This window comes from Gracilinanus agilis, chromosome 1 (assembly GCF_016433145.1).
Source record: "Gracilinanus agilis isolate LMUSP501 chromosome 1, AgileGrace, whole genome shotgun sequence".
NCBI lineage: Eukaryota > Metazoa > Chordata > Mammalia > Didelphimorphia > Didelphidae > Gracilinanus > Gracilinanus agilis.
Genome location: NC_058130.1, coordinates 746804623 through 746822585, shown reverse-complemented (window position 1 = coordinate 746822585; position 17963 = coordinate 746804623). Strand labels below are relative to the sequence as shown.

Below are 17963 nucleotides of genomic sequence, written 5' to 3'. Positions count from 1 at the left end.
AATGGCAGACAGTGCTATTAAAATCTTAAAGGATTTAGATGGAAATGATCAGAAAAACAATCTGAATGATAGTTACAGATTTTGAAGAGAGATTAGAAGAGGAACTCTCAGAATTCTGAGGGTATCTGAAATTACTGAAGGGGAAAAGAATTTGATAGATTGATTTTATAACATTGTACACAAGAACTCTCCAGAGTTATCAAAAGGCAGAAATTTTCCACAGATAGAAGAATCCCAGAATCCCATGTATGGGATATTTATAATATGGAAAAATTAATCATATAGCTAACTCAGGTTTATTATTGTGAGCTTTCAAAAAATCCTTTCCAAGAAGGAAATCACTTATCAAAAATGGCAATTATAGGGCAGCTGGGTAGCTCGGTGGATTGAGAGTCAGGCCTAGAGATGGGAGGTCCTAGGTTCAAATCTGGTCTCAGACACTTCCAGCTGTGTGACCCTGGGCAAGTCACTTGACCCCCATTGCCCACCCTTACCAGTCTTCTACCTTGGAGCCAATACACAGAAGTTAAGGGTTTAAAAAAAAAATGGCAATTACAATTGCCCAAGTTTTTTTGTTTTTCTTTCAGTCACCAGAAATGACAGAAGAAACTGGGGAGTGACTATACCAAATTCAAAACATGGGCTTTCATCCTAGACTGTCTAAGAATTCATTTTGAATACAAAAATTGGACTCTTAAAAGCCAAAAAAACTTCAAAAAATTGGTGGGAAAACTATTATGGTTCATTGAACTCTAGAAAAACATTGAGTCAAGTACTTTAGAACATGAACTTGAATACCTTTTAACTCTGATTGCCTGGATGTTTTATGTATACACAGATACACATCGATAAATTTTGGGGTTTATATAGTTTATATATGGTAACATATGCAATACAAACATATATATAATCAATCATAGTTTTATATATAGGTGTAGCTATGCTATAGTTAGGGAAGTTTCTTAATGATGGATAAATGATTGGTTAAAGCTCCTAAATTGGGGAGAGGTCAAGTTTTAGAGATGAGAATTATAGAATATTCTCTATATAATGTTTGGGAGCTACTTCGAGCATAAAATATTGGCCTTCTCATTTGTACTTTCTCTAGGTTTGAGTTAGTAATAGGAGTAGTAAAGTAAGAAAGTTTATATTCCTTTCTAGCATAATAAATATCAATTCAACAAAGGACAATACAGTATTGATTATAAGTGTATTAAACTCATAAAAGAATGAGGGGTTTAGAATGTTTGAAAAGAATGGAATCTTGCAGTCTTAAGGAAGATAAACAAGTATGCTACTGAAATAAGAAAGGACAATTTAACATTTTCTAACTAGCTTCAGAAAATAAAGAATTCTTTGAAAGAAGCAAAGCCAAATTTATAGCAGAAAGTACTGAGAGATAAAAGAGAGAAAAAAAAGAAAGTACTACTGAAAAGAAATACATATCAGTTTTTTTTTGTTTTTTGTTTAAACCCTTAAATTCTGTGTATTGTCTCATAGGTGGAAGATTGGTAAGGGTGGGCAATGGGGGTCAAGTGACTTGCCCAGGGTCACACAGCTGGGAAGTGGCTGAGGCCAGATTTGAACCTAGGACCTCCCGTCTCTAGGCCTGACTCTCAATCCACTGAGCTACCCAGCTGCCCCCGAAATACATATCAGTTTTGCATACACATGGACCAAAAATATAGTAGTTGAATTTGTAAAAGAAATACTTATCATTTTGCAAAGAGAAATAGATGGAAAATTAATGAGATTCCACACCTCAACTATCAGCAAAAAACAAAACAAAACTAGTAACAGGCTTGAGAGTATTGAACAAACTAGATTTAAGAACTACGTATATACATGCACATATACATAGATAGATATGAAGAGAGAGAGAAAGGGAGAGATTGAGAACATTGGGAAAAAGAGAAGACACTTTTTTGTTCAAGTATACAGAAATATTGTTATGTCTTGTTCTTTGTCATAGCGAAGTTCTAGTTAAATTCAGAAAAGCTAAAAATTTAAAGGCTCTATTTATGGTGAAAGATGTCAGTATCTTTAAGGTATTAATCTACAGTCTTTGGGGTTGAAGGCCTGTGATTTTCTCAAGTATAGGCACTCCCTCCACCAAGGCAGTTTCAAACCTCTCTGTAATTTGTCCCCGTAAGGAAGAAAGAGAGAGACAAGAGACAGAGAGAAGAGAGAAAGACAGAGAGAGATTGAAGCTGAGCCAGAGAGAAATAGAGAGACAAGAGAGAGATAGAGTGTTTGTATGTGTGTGGTGGAAGGGGGAATTTGTCCTTGTTTACCTACTTAGAAGCAAGTTTTGAAGGAGAGTTTTTTTTTTCTGACTTCCAGAGCACTCTCCCCACCAGGCAATGCTGTCCCAACCCTTCACAGTAATGACGAAATGAATCAAATATGTGATCATTAAAACACATAAAGCCCCCAAAAGGACACTTTTAAACCAGTTTTGCTAGAAAGAACCAAACAGATACTTATTTGTGCTTACTTATGCTTACACTTCTGTATGTGGCCAGAGAAGCCAATTTTATCAGTGTGTCAATACTTTTCAGTCAATTTATAGATTTAATGCAGTATCAATAGCTTACTTGATAGTGTGGCAAGAATATATCAAAGAGAGCTTTGTGAGAAAAAAAGATTTTTGAAGAAGCAGTTACCTAAGCAGAAATGGAAACAGATTTTTGAGGCTTTGATAGCTCCACAGTCTCAGAGATGTGGCCCCTCTTTTTAATTCATCTCCATTCAAAGAATATGTATCAGTTGCCTTTCCTGTGCTAGGTGTTAGGGGTTCAGAGGCAAATCAAACAGGCCCTGCCCTCAAGGAGCTTATATTTTATTGCAGTGAGATTGAGCCCCGTGGATGGCTTTACAGGCACAATTCTTGTCTTCGCTTTTCCATAAATCTTCCATCCAAGATCTATCCAGCATAATGGAAGCTGTCCGCTGAGCCTTTTCTTATTTCCTAGCTGCCAGGGCAACACCTGGGCTGTCCATCTGAGAAAAAGCCAACATCTTATACAAATGTAATCATGAAACTATCTTGTAGTGAATCAAAAATAGAAAAGCAGACCAGAGGAGCAGAATGAGCATGCCGGGATGGAAGCGATTGTGTATTAGTGTTCTTTTAACCCCAGGCATGGGGGGCCTTATACAAAGTGACAGTGCATGAGGCAGGATGTAACACTGTATTCACTGTTACCATATAAAAAATAAGAATGGCAACAACATGCTGGTATAGAAATAGGAATGAGAACACAAGGACATCCTGAGCAACATATACATTTTCAGGGTAGCTATGTGGTTCAGTGGATTGAGAGCCAGACCTAGAGATGGGAAGTCCTGGGTTCAAATGTGACCTCAGACATTTTCTATCTGTGTGACCCTGGGCAAGTCTCTTAACCCCCATTGCTTAGCCCTTATCCCTCTTCTGGCTTAGAAACAATATTAGCAACTCATTTGAAGATGGAAAATGAGCTGGTTTAAAAAAACAACAACTATTGAAAATCTATTAAATGGGTTAGCTAGATGACTCAGTGTTTAGAGTACCAAGTCTGGAGTCAAGAGATCCTGTGTTCAAATGTGATCTCACACACTTCCTAACTCTGTGATCCCGGGCAAGTCACTTAATCCCCATTGCCTAATCCTTACCACTCTTCTGGCTTAGAAATAATATTAGCAACTCATTCGAAGATGGAAAATAAGGTGGTTTAAAAAAAAACCAAACTATTGAAAATCTATTAAATGGGTTAGCTAGATGACTCAGTCTTTCGAGTACCAAGTCTGGAGTCAAGAGATCCTGTGTTCAAATGTGACCTCAGACACTAACTATGTGATGCTGGGCAAGTCACTTATCCCCTTTGCTTAGCCCTTACTGTTCTTCTGCCTTAGTGTCTATTCTAAAATGAAAGGTGAGGGTTTAAAAAAGAACAAAATGAAATAAAATTTGTACATTTTCATTTAAAGTGAAATAATTTGTGCTGATGGCCTGATTTGTGATTATATTTAATTTTATTACTGAGACTATTATGCAATTTAGAATAACTACAATTCAGTAATAGTGAACTGAAACTTGTGAAAAGATTTTTAGAAGGATGTCCTCCAAATTCTTGAGATATGCACCCCTAACTTACTTTAACTTTTTGAACCTTAATCTATGGGAATTAGACGGAAAGAGAGAAAGAATTTAAAACTCAAAATTTAAAGACAAGTGCTTACAATGGTTTATGTATGTAATTAGGAAAAAATAAAATATTTTTAAAAATAATATATGCAAAATAGATACAAGGTGATTTTGGTGAGGGGGAAGAGCACTAGGAATTCCTTGGTGGGTTGAACAACCTGGATGAAGTTGTTCTTACGTTGAGTTGGGAAGGTCAGGAAGTGGAGATGAGGAGGAAGGAAGACCATTAATTATTGGCATTGCGGCCAGTCTGATCAAAGGAATGGAGGTGGGAGATGCACTATTATACATAAGAAGCAGCAGACAGGCAGTTTTGACTAGATTGTATATAAAAGGAGGAGTATGTAGTTAACCTGAAAAAATAGAGTCAGGGCTTTGATCTTTTATTCTATACTAAAGGTGATAGGGAGGTTCTGAATATTTTCAGCAGGTGAGTGATGTGGTCAGACCTGTGGGTTTTAGGAGTATCTCTCTGGCTTCTATGTGGAGGATAGAATGGAGAGGCAGGGGTGCAATGAAGATGCCGATACAGTAGTCCAGGTAAGAGGTGATAAGCGCCTACGAGTTGTCATTACTTAAAAAAAAAAAAAATTAGAGTCCAACCCTTTCAAGAATATTTAGTGGTTGATTATAGGACTTGTTTATTTATCTTCTCTTCTGTCTGATTCTGTGGTATTTGCCCAGATTCTGGATCAGAATTTTATTCGAGGAAAAAAAGGCAAGAAAAAATAACAGGCATTTATTTGCATTTTGGGGTGACTTGTTTCTCTCTGACAAAATTCTCTTGAAGAAGTTTGATGGGGAAAAAATTTGGACTTCCCTATCAGTGACATGAAGTAATACTTTCAGGTCAGTCTTAAGCATTTCAGTCAGCTTCCTTCCATATATTTTGCTCCAGAGAGCTATTTCATAGTCTTGTGAAAAAAGTTTTTGTAGTAATTGTCACTACCGTTTTTGTCCCTTTTCTTAGATTTGCAGTGGCTTTTACAGAGTCAATGAAGGAAATGGCACTGAATATATGGGTATGTTTTAACTTTTTTTAATGATTATTTACAAGTGAAATTCTGTACAAGTGGAATCTTGAGCAAAGACCTTAATTTACCTCCTTATAACTTCCACCTGTGCATTTCTGTTTTTTTCATTCTGGATCTAAACCAAAAAAATCGAATCCTACTTCCACAGACCTTTACACACTTGAAGAATGCTATTATAGCCTCTCTGAGTCTTTTCTCCAGTCTAAATATTTCTAGTTCTTTCAACAAATCCCTTTCAAACTTGAACTTGGGGCCTTCACCATCCTGGCTGCCTTCCATTAAACCAGCCATCCCCAACTCCTCCACTGTGCCTGAAGACATTTTTTGCATGCCACGACCCTCCACCCAGCCACCAGATGAGCACTTCCTCCCTCCACTGTCTGGGGTAATGTGCCGGGCTCACAGGTAGCTTGAAGGTGTAGTTTAGGCATGCAGTCTGTGAAAGGTTCACCAAAGCTGCTCTAAACACTCTCACTTAGGTAGCAAGTAGAAAGGCTTGATAGTATTATTGCTTGATACTTTTCTAAAATCTTAGTAGTTGTGCTTCATTTTTACAAAATCCATTTTTAGTTTCTTTTCCCCCCAATCATGATCTAGAATACAGTAAGAAAATTGTCTTCAAAAAATGACAAAACAGTCCAGAGCTAACCCCTACTCTTCCCCCTTTTCCAGTCTACATGCATAGTCTGTATAGGTGTCTTTGTACATATATCAATGTTTTTTTTTATTAAGATGCTATTTTAGTAGGAGTAATATTATAGAATCGTTCAGGAGAAAAAGAGAAACAGAGGGAGGAGAGAGTGAGGGTGATTCTTGGCAGGAAAGCCAGTTGGGAGGCAGAGCTCTTTTCTCAGCACGAGAGGCAGAAGGCTACAACTAGAGGTGGCGACAGGGAAGGAAGGCACAGATTCAGAGTAAGAACTGAGGAGATTTTGTTACTCTTTGAATATGGGAAAATCAGAGAAAGGAGGAAGAGTCACTAATCACTAATCATGAGGTTTTGAAACTGAGTGACCAAGAAAGCAATGCTACCACTAATAGAAATAGAGAAGTTGGCCAGAGGAACTATTTTTTTTTTTTCAGGGAGGGGAGGAAGGATGCTGCTAGTGAAGGGAGGGACATGTGGAACTAAGAATTCCATTTTACACAGGTTAAATTTTCAGTGCACATGGGGCATCTGGGTGGAAATGTATCAAATAGATATTTGGCAGACTCAGGGGAGAGGCTGAAACTGGAGACAGATACCAGAATCCTCTACACAGAGGTTGAATCTATTAGAGATACTTACTCTTAGACTAATTTAGTTTAGTAACAAAAAGTACATAAACATCAACTCCAAATTTATTGTCTATTTTTTTGATAAGCCACTTCTATTATATATATATAAATACACAGCTAGGAAGTGTCTGAGTCTAGATTTGAACCCAGAGCCTCCCATCTCTGGGTCTGGCTCTCAATCCACTGAGCAATCCAGCTGCCCCCTATAATAATTTTATTTTTTTAAACCCTTACCTTCTGTCTTGGAGTCAATACTGTGTATTGGCTCCAAGGCAGAAGAGTGTTAAGGGTAGGCAGTGGGGGTCAAGTGACTTGCCCAGGGTCACACAGCTGGCCCCTCCCCCTATAATAATTTTTAAGAAGAATTTATTTCTACTTTTACATTCTTAACAACGATGTGACTTTTGAGTAATTACAATTCGGTTCTTAATTGCACTATTGTCCGTTAGAGTTTTAATTTGTTAATGCTTATATTAGTGAATGGATTTGGCTTACTGAGTACTAGATTAGCTAATCCACTAATTATTAGGAGACCACAATCAAAATCAACTAATTCCAGTAATCCCCAGACAGAAGAAATTTAGGAATTTTCTTCAGCTACTCTCCTGATCTCTAAGAAGGAAATAATGTGTGTGTTTATAGAGATGTGATTCTTTCTTTAGATAGGATGTTTCATGTACGGACTTTTATGAGTCTCTGTGTATAGGTTTAAATATAAGCTATAAATTGGATTATTTTTAGGTTCATATATTACTATATTTGTTACATGTATGTTATAGTTATGTACAACTATTTCTTCTATATGTTATATGTATAAATATATTTTTTCTATTGTAAACACATCTCTATATATGTGTATTATATAGAAACACAGACACACACACACAGAGCATCATGGCCTACTGCATAGAGAACTAGCTTTGATGGAGAAAGATCCGACTTCAAATTCCTCCTCTGAAACATGCCACCTGTGCGACTCTGGGCAAGCTTCTAAGATTCTTTTTTTTTTTTTTTAAACCCATAATTTCTGTGTATTGGCTCCAAGGCAGAAGAGTGGTAAGGGTGGGCAATGGGGGTCGAGTGACTAGCCCAGGGTCACACAGCTGGGAAGTGGCTGAGGCCGGATTTGAACCCAGGACCTCCCGTCTCTAGGCCTGGCTCTCAATCCACTGAGCTACCCAGCTGCCCTCCCATGGCAAATAAATTTGATGTTGTTACCTTTTATTTTTTGATTTATTCAGTTTATAGAACATATAATATTTGGCAGAGGTAACTACGGTATATCAGTAGCCTTTTATTTATTTGTTTGTCTGCTTATTTATTTAGGCATTTATTAATATTCGTTTTTAACATGGTTACATGATTCATGCTCCTACTTTCCCCTTCACCCCCCGTGCCCCCCACCCATGCCGATGCTTTTATTTATTTTTTGATTTATTCAGTTTATAGAACATGTAATATTTGGCAGAGGTAACTACAGTATATTACATTCATTTTTAGTTTATAGCATCTTATGTGCCATATTTAATATATAATTTAATATATATAATTCTTATTAATTATTGTATACAAATGTCACTTATCATTTGAGAAGAATTGCAGAATTTTCATGAAACTACAGTCGAGAGTATAAATGTGTTGCTGCTGACATAATTTTTAATAGTACTAGTTCTGATGACTGCTCCATTTATTACAGGAAGAAAAAAGTTCTTTGGTCTGCTGAAACACCTTTGGCCAAAGTACAGGTTTTGGTGACCTTGAAGGGAAGTTTCTTCCAGGCCAAGCCTATGGACCTAGGATCTTTTTACATAGGCCTCAGGTTGTTTCAAAGGCTTGTGATAAGTTTTATCTGATCCAGTCCACTTGGTCAAAGAGAATCCCAAAGTAATCTAACTCATATTATCAGATGTTTTGATCTCTTTCCCCACTTTATTATGAGCTTGCCTAATTTGGATTTTCCATGTCAGTCTTTTGCTTTCAGTAACTTTACGTACAGATCATTGGCTTTAGGGATTTAGAAGTTTTTATTTTTTGGAGAAACGGCCTTCATGACCATTATATAAAAGAGAAATTGAGTACACGATTTAAAAAAATGAATGTCCAACTATCAATAATATGGAATTAGGTCTTGATCAATGATACATGTAAAACCCAGAGGAATTGTGTATCGGCTTAGGGGAGTTTGGGGGAGAGGGAAAGAACATGAAATATGTAACTAGGGGAAAATATTAAAAACAAAACTTAAACAAACAAATAAATAAATGAAATTTCCAGAAAAATAAAAAAATTTAAAAATGAATGAATGTTATTTTTTAGAATTTCTCCTGTTAAAAACCAACTAACATTTTAAGCACTACAAAACAATGGAAATGGTCACTGGATGCTTTTTTTGCAGTGATTGATGTTTAGATAAGCTCTTTGTGGCTAGACCATTTAATGATCTTTTTTAAAGCAGCCTCATTTCCAGACTTCTTTGACCATTTATCTTTCCTTCTACATCTTAGGTAGAAATTGCTTTCTGCAGTAGTTATTGTAGACAATATATGTGTATGCTATTTGCTTTTCATTTGTCCATAAATTCATCAAAAATTCTTTTGGAAATTGATATGCAGAAAGCAAGACAAATTTCATTGGCTGTTAGAGGAGCAGTTTATGTCACAAGTGGGCTCAGAAAGTCAATGTAGTAACCGGTGCTAGTCTAACTAAGAGAGCCGCTTTGTGATTGATTCTCAGCATATTGGCCTTTACTACTTCTTAGGTACTTTCCCTGCATATTCCATCGTTTTTATCTGTCATCTGATTATCTCAAAATAGCACAATAGTAAAAACCACATATACCAGGCCTGCCACATACCAAGTCCATTTTTTTTCTTTAAGCCCTTCCCTTATATCTTAGAACCAATATGATTCTAAGGCAGAAGCTGCCAACTTATTATATTTGGAGATCATATTTAATTTCCCTTTCAGACTCTGAAAAATTTTTTTTAATATTCCTAAGGGCTTTGATAAAGAGTATTTGGCTACTTAAACAAATATATTTTTAGATTTTTAGGCCAAAGTATACTTCACTTTTGAATTGTTCTTTTTTCTAATGTAAGGTCTAGGAGATGGGAGTTAAGTGACTTGCCTAGAGTCACACAGCAAGTGTCTGAGTCCAGATTTGAACCCAGGACCTCCCATCTCTAAGCCTGGCTCTCAATCCACTGAACTACCTAGCTATCATCCCCCTCCCACCCAAAGCCCTTTTTATACATTGATTTCACACTTTTTATCTTCAGAAATGGATGATTTTACACTAACAAAACTTCTTTACTTTCTTTTTAAGTGAAACCTCAGGTTTTGATCATGTTTTAGACAGTTGCTAGTTTGATAAATATTTAATAAGATGTTCTATCTTCAGAGAACTTTGGTTGGAGAAGCTGTGAAAGTGTCCCAAGTGTCTTTTTTGCCATGTGAGACCACTGGAATTTGAAGTTCCAAGTCATTTCGTGAATTCTAGGTTATGTTACATGAAAAAAAAAACAAAACACCTCATTTTATCTGGGCCACCAAACTTGGGGATGTCCAGAAAATGTTTCACTTGGCCCAAAACCATCAAGGCAGAGGGAAGGCAAAAGCAGCTTCTTGGATATTTTCAGAGTAATTCTCAGTATTTGTTTTCCTTTGCAAGTTGGATTTTTTTAAAAAAGCTGCAAACTTCCCTGGAATTTTCCTTTGGCGCTGGGTATGTAGCTTGATCTTCTTTCTGCTATAGCAGAGGATCATGCAACCATTCACGAGGTACTAATGCTCTGTTCCTAGTGCAGGCCATGGCTTGTTTTGGTGTTATAACCACTCACTTGTTTGATTCATGGTGGATCAGAGCAGATCATTATTTGAATTCCGTTACGGAATTTAGTCCTCATCTGACTCCTCTCCTTTTTTTTTTTCTTTTCCCTATTTGAAATATTTTCCTTTGAGAAGTTTCCAGGCATTTGAGGTAGGTTTGAGGGAGCATTCGATTTTCCTCTTACTTGCTTATGGGCAGCTGGAAGAGTAGGAGGAGATGTGTGGTGGGGCCTCGGGAAGGAGAAGAGAGAGATCTTCTCAAGGGATGTACATCTATTTTTGTGAGTTATTTCATTACATGATGGAGACGTATTTGGTAATATGTCAAACCTACTTTCATCTTTTTTTACAGTTTTTCAGCACTTTAAGTCAAAACTTAATCAGAAGCTCTTATTATTTTTAAAAGAAAAGCACTTTTATTTGAGCTCTTTGGGAAAACGACTAAAATTGCATATATCTTTTTTAAAATGCAAATATTATGTCTTGTTTCCATTTGCAGGTTCTTCTGATTTTTTTATGGATTGAAAATTGCCAAGTTATTATAGGAATCATATCTACAGAGATAACTTTTAAATTCCTTTTCAGACTGTAAATTTTTTTTTAAAATAATCTTTTAAAAACTTGGTAAATAAGGACTTTGATAAAGAGTATTTGGCTCTTTAAACAAATAACTTTTTATATCTTCAGGCCAAAGTACATTAGACATTTGAGTCATTTTTTTTCTCATATTTGTTTCTGTTATTCAACAGCAGAATGTTTTATAAGAAATTGCCTTGAGGATATACATTTACATGAATATACACACATACATATACAAATTCTTGGGCGATAAATTATAATATATAAGTAACATAGGTAAGTCCCAAAAGATTTTTTACTTTTCTGTTCAGTCACACATACACAGATTAATATAAATTATTTCCAAAAGGCTTTTAACCTTTTTAAAATGGATCAGATTAAACAATAGCTTCTTATTGACTCATAAAGTATAGATGAGAGTTATTTTAATCTCTTTCAGAAATTATTTGAATTCAGAGTCATTTTTATGGTTTCCGTGTTAATTAGAGAATATAGCTTCTAGGTGAGTCTTTTACTAGGGCATAGAGAGTTATATCCTTTCAAGGAAAGTGAGGATATAATAAGGAATGAGCAAAGAAGGGAAATCTATAGGATATTTTAATATCTTTTTAAAAATCAATATTGGCCTTTCGACTTTTACTAGGTTGTATAAATTTTTTTTCATTATGAAAATTAAAATAACCACAGCCTCCCTTTTTTCCTTTAACTTTATTTTCTCAATTTTTCCAACTGACATTCATTTTAAAGAAAAATCATTTGAAAACCTTGTGTTACTACAAAATTAAATAAACTTGATTCTCCTTCACCTCAATTTTTACCAACTTGTAAAACACATTTCCATGAAAGACTGCTCTGATTTATGAGAGTTTGCTATACAAATACCAAAGCCTTTTTTGAAAGATGAATTCATTCTACTTCTGTCCTGAAGATTTTCCTTTCTGTGGGTGAAAAAGTATGCAATAGTTTTCTGAGAGGATCATTTTAAGTTTGTTTGCTTAGTGATGACAGTGGACGCAAATGACCAAATAAGAAACAACAGTGAGACTCTACTCTTAACCCCTGAATCTGGCTTTTCCTTAATAAAAGAACTTTAAAACAACCTCTTAATTTCCCTTCTTAATTTTTTTTTTCGTGCTGAAGATTAGCAGTGTCAGCCAGAATCTCTTTCTACTGCAATTCAGAATTTTGTTATTTTCCTTCACCTAAGTAGCTTTATTTCAAAAAAGATTATGCTATAATAACACATATCTTTAAAATCATCATGATTCTTGAAGCAATCCAACCCTAAAAGTTCTTTTGCTTACATTTAGCACACATGACAGCTGGATAGTGACCCAGGAAGGCAACCAGTAAAGTTGAACTTAATGAATGGATGCTAAAAATGATGAAGAACTTATAAATATAAATATATATAAACAACATATTGTTTCATTTCCCTTCACCCCAACCCCACCATCTGTAATGCCCCATAATCAAAAGGTTGAGGAGTTGATGATTGTCTTCTCTCCCTTATACAAATAGCCTTTTGTTAAGTGTTTTTTATTTTTTTTAACCCTAATATCTTTTATATATATCCTTCTATATTAATTTTATTTGTTACAGGGCTAGGCAATGGGGGTTAAGTGACTTACCCAGGGTCACACAGCTAGGAAGTGTCCGAGGCCAGATTCAAACGTAGGACCTCCTGTCTCTAGGCCTGGCTCTCAATCCACTGAGCCATCCAGCTGCCCCCTTACAAGTAGCCTTCTTAGAATTTCTTTTCTATTCCTAGTTGGTTCATGAGAGTAATGAAAATTTAATTTCTTCCTATATGGGCAGTTTGGGAGAAGAAGAGCATAACCATTTGTTGGAAGTTGCTTTTCAGTACAAGCTTGAGATTGCCTTGAACGCTGACCCTTTTCTGGGGACAACCCAGAGGTGGGACCATTGATATTTAGGTAATGCCAAGATATTGGTGTAGTTTGGATCTGTCAGTCATTGCCTGGATCTTTAGTCACTGTGACACCAAGCACTCAAGCTTCCAGGTTGCCTTTTACACTGAATTTACAGGACTTTTGATATCATTTAGATACAGTCTTTGATCATGTTCTTGACAACAACCCAGAGTCTTTGGCAATTGAAAATGTGCCTTTTCCACATCCTTCTCTGTTAAACGCTGTGTTTATTCGAGATTTGATTTTATGTAGGAAATTATGCCAAGAACTAGACCCATTAGTCAATATGAAAGTGAATTGTTTTCTTTCTGGTAATTTTTTGAGGAGTCTCACTCTCTTAACACCTAAAGAATAGTACATTTGTATTTTTGGCATACAATACATGGGTGAGTCAGATTAGGAGGTAATTTGGCCCAATATGTCCCTTTTAGATTCTTACCTTTTTTTTTTTTTTTTTTTGATTTTTTTTTTCTTTAAACCCTTAACTTCTGTGTATTGGCTCCAAGGCAGAAGAGTGGTAAGGGTAGGCAATGGGGGTCAAGTGACTTGCCCAGAGTCACACAGCTGGGAAGTGTCTGAGGTCAGATTTGAACCTAGGACCTCCCATCTCTAGGCCTGGCTCTCAATCCACTGAGCTACTCAGCTGCCCCATATTCCTACCTTATTGAAAAGCCTGAGTCTTTTCCCCTTTTGGAAGACTATTTCTAAAGGGAAACTCCACCCCTACCCTACCCACTGAAACTAGAAGCCCAAGGCCCAAACCAAACTGCCTGAAATTTTTTTTCTTCATCTGAATCATCAAATAAAATGGATGTTCTTTGTTGCTGGCATGTACTCTGTCTAAGCTCATTTTAACTTTTCTACTAGCCTGGCAGGTACAAAGTCATCAGGTTGGTTGCTGTCGGTTGTAATTGGCATTGACTCCTTTCCCTTTGCCTTTGGCCTAACAAGGATTTTTGTTCTACGTGTGTATATTTGTGTTTTTTAATGGGAAAACTCCTTAAAATTCAAGTGTAGTTTTTTGTTTTGGCAAATGTCAAAAGTCTGTGAGTAGCTCCATAAATGATTTTGGATAATTTTTCCATGTGGGTTATTAATGGCCACTACTTTATTTCTGAAATGTTATTGTGAGCCATCAAATTTATCTTTTCTTTTTTTCTCTTTTCATAAGCCGCATGCTAAGGGTAAAATCCATGTCCAAAACCAAGGTAAGAATTTTTAAATATTAAAAAGATATTTTTTTCTTTGCTTTTACCTTTAGTAGTGATGCTTGCTGTATTTTATTCATTCATCTGCCTAACATTTTTATATATCCTTTCATTCACTTATCTATTTACCAATTTGTTCATTCCTTATTGATTGATTCATTTATTTATATCTACTCTTGAAGTTTTTTCTTAAGCATAGTTTTAGGATTGAATTAATCAAGCAATTCAATTAATTGAATTAATCAAGAGCATATGGCCTAATGACTCAGTCTCTTACTGATCTAAACCTGTTCCCTCTTTGTCCTTTTTTCCTATCATAGTCAAATTTCATTAGTATTAAGAAGCCTATAATCCCCTTTAGCCTTATAATTTTCAAGTTAGTAAATTAGATGCATCTTCATTATTTTTCTCATGTTTATAGCTGTATTTTTAAAGTTTTATTTTTATTATCATGCAAAACAGACTTCCATATTGGTCACTGGTGTAAGAGCACACTCCTAGAAAACCAAAACCCCACGATAAAACCGTAAATACACTGATGTGAAAGATAGAAAATGCTTTGATCCACATCCATCTGACTCCAACAGTTCTTTCTCCAGAGAGAGAGGATGGCATTCTCCATTCCAAGTCTTTCAGGATTGTCCCAGATCATTGCATTTACCATCTGTACTTTTTTAGACCCTTATCTTCCATCTTAGAATCAATACTGTGTATTAGTTCCAAAACAGAAGAGTGGGAAGGGCTAGGCAATAGGGGTTAAGTGACTTGCCCGGGGTCACATACCAGATTTGAACCTAGGACCTTCTGAGTCTAGGTCTGACTCTCAATCCACTGAGTCACCTACCCACCCCCTAGCTGTATTTTTATTGGAGGATCCAATATTTGAAAAATTATAAATTGAAAAATAAAATAAAAATATATTATTTTGGAACCTCCATAATAATAAATAGACTAGAATCAGGACAGTGATTTAGATTATAATCCCAACACTGGAAAAACAAACAATTTTGAAAGACTTAGGAGTCTGATCAGCACAATCATGAAGGGGAATGTTGCTATCCTTTTACACTGAGAGGTGAGAGACTCAACAAACAGATGGAGAGACATTTTTTAATGGAAATTTTTGCTTGAATGTAGTAACTTTTTTTTATAGGTGTTTTTTTTTCCTTTACTAGGAAGAGGAGAAAAAAATGCCTAATAATTGAAAAAACATTTAAATAACAAATAGACTTCATTATTAGATCTGTTTGAAAGAAAGTCATTCCAAAGTCATGGTCTCAAGGACTACTTACACTTGTTCAGTTCAATGGACCCAGAGTGGATCATTTGATCTTATCAGCCATTTTATGCATGCCCAATTTTGTAGCAAAAGAAGACCAGATGAAAATTCCGGGTAGACTGGTATAATCTCATACTTAAAAAAAAAAAACAAAAAAAAAAAACAAAAAAAAACTTAAAAATAAAATCTGGGCATGCATGAAAGAAAAGAGTCCTGGCCTGGGAGAGAGAGGAATATCTCATTTTTTAAAGTACTGACTCTGCTACTAACTAGCTAGGTAATCTTGGGCAAATCATTATTTCCCTTATGCTGAACCTCATTTTGCTGCTTTCTAAACTGATGGGGTTGGGTGTGATGACATTTTAGGGATTCTTCCTTCCATTTCCAAGATCCTAGATTGTTATGATTCAGATAGTTCCTCTTTTTCTGTTCCCCCAGGGCATAAAACCTAGTCTAGATAGTAATTCTTAGATTCCTTTCCAACTTTAAGATCTCAAAATTCAATGAAATTTCAGATCAGACAAGCCAAGCTTGGGTACGAGTTGATTTTTATTTATTTTTTTGTCATATCTAGTCATGAAACATGACTCTGAAGGTAAGAAACAGGGTTTCTATCTGTGCTGGTGTGAGCTGTTCCCATCAATGAAATCATCAATGTTTGAATATTGAAGTAAATATGGCATTTTCCTTAGAAACTGGCATTTTATGGGCTTTTCAAATGTAACAGGTTGAGACATGTTTTGTGAATAATGTCATTTAGCACTGGGCCTGGAATTTTGGATTTATACTTTTTGAGTGATCAGAGTAGTGATGCCTGACATTTGAATGGCTTTTTTAGTGCTCTCTCCAGAGAATGCAAATCCATTGTGTTGTTTTCCTTACAACTCTCCAACGGAGATAAAAATATTTTAAACCCCATTTGACCAAGAAGGAAACTGAGGCACAGAGCAGTTATATGACTTGCCCAAAGCTATAAATCTAGTAAATGATGAAACAAGAAGACCAAGGTTTCTGAAAGAACCAACACTCTTTTTACCATCATATCATTTGCAAACTTCTAAATGGGCATTAAGCATTTTGAATTAAAAGAAAAATTGACAGACACATTCCAAATGGCATTTTGGGATTATAAAAATTAAAATTAATATATAATAATAACTTCAAAATATTATATTTTAAATTTTTATTAATAATCACTAGTACAGGAATAAATAAGTAACAAAATAAAACCACGTGCCAAGCTAATCTACCTTTTCAAAAGTCCCGCATTCACAGCAGTCCTTATTCCAAGAGAAGAGCACAAGAGAAAAGAGAGTGAGAGGGAGGAGCTACAGAAATCATAAAACAATAATGTGACCGTGCAAACATAGAGGTGCCAGAGAAATTAAAGGGAATTTTGGGAAATAATAAAAGGAATTCTGGGGAATGTAGTTCAAAAGATATAAAATTTTCATTTATACAGGATACTGGAGATTATTAGAAGATCGCTTCAAATTTATTTGATACTTCATTTCCATAAATTTCTGAGATAGGAAAGATATCCTGTATGCCAATCATTTTCAGCTTATACATTTTTAGCAACTTGTAACTTCCCCCATCTCTATGGCTAACTATTAAATGAGACTTTTAAAGTTCACTGGATATGATTGAATTTATCTCTTTAAGTGTGAATTTATAATTTAGACTAAGAATTGTCACATGTAGCCACTTATATTTAAACTTGTATTACTTTTTAAGTAATTTATTGTGTACAATAATAAGCTAGTTTATCTTTTCTGTGGATCTCTGTGTATTAGAGTCTTGGCTTAATAAGATCCAATAAGGGGAATTCGCAATCTGGGATCTAGGAAGATCACCAGCTTCATATATGGTTGCAAGGATTAATGAGAATTCAGTGAAGTGTTTAGATATCTCTTTACTTCAAATCCGTGACAAGATAACTTTCATAATATACTGGTAACCTGATTCAAGCGAAATGTCTTTTTTTCCCCTCCTTTGGACTTAGGAATTTCAACAATGCCAAATGTCACCTTTAACTGGAACACATTTCTACAAAGTGCAGGTAATGTATTACCTTTTTTTGGTATGATTTAGATCAGAATCCCTCTGGGTAAACCAGTGTTCCTTTACTGTAAGCTATTGTCAAAGTTTGTGATAAAGACACCCAATTCTTGTAGGTATGAGAGAAATTGCGAGATTATTACTTAAGGGACAGAATCCCATCCCAGGCATGGAGTCATGGGGGTCTGGGTTAAAGCCAGATAAGAAACTAACCTAGTCTTTTTTATCTTTTTCTTTCTTAAGCCCTTATCTTCTGTCTTAGAATTGATAGTGAACTTCAGTTGCATGGCAGAAGGGAAGTAAGAGCTAGGCAGTTGGGGGGGGGGGGGCGTTAAGTGACTTGCCCAGGGCCACACAGCTTGGAAGTATCTGAGGGGCCAGGACCTCCTGTCTCCAGACCTGGCTCCCAATCCATTGATCTTCTTAGGTGCCCCTGTTTACATTATTCTTTAAAAGAAGATCTCTTAAGTAAGTAGGTTCTTTTCTTTCTTTCTTTCTTTCTTTCTTTCTTTCTTTCTTTCTTTCTTTCTTTCTTTCTTTCTTTCTTTCTTTCTTTCTTTCTTTCTTTCTTTC

At 35.6% G+C, this 17963-nt stretch overlaps 1 protein-coding gene across 1 annotated transcript in view; it reads left to right on the top strand.

The window, feature by feature from the left end:
* The window catches only part of GLT1D1 (glycosyltransferase 1 domain containing 1), a 112917-nt gene that overhangs the window by 39145 nt on the left and 55809 nt on the right, over positions 1 to 17963 (top strand). The window contains 3 exon segments of the mRNA XM_044658731.1: positions 5160 to 5211; positions 14014 to 14050; positions 17335 to 17502. Of these exon segments, the coding sequence (XP_044514666.1) occupies positions 5160 to 5211; positions 14014 to 14050; positions 17335 to 17502 (257 nt within the window).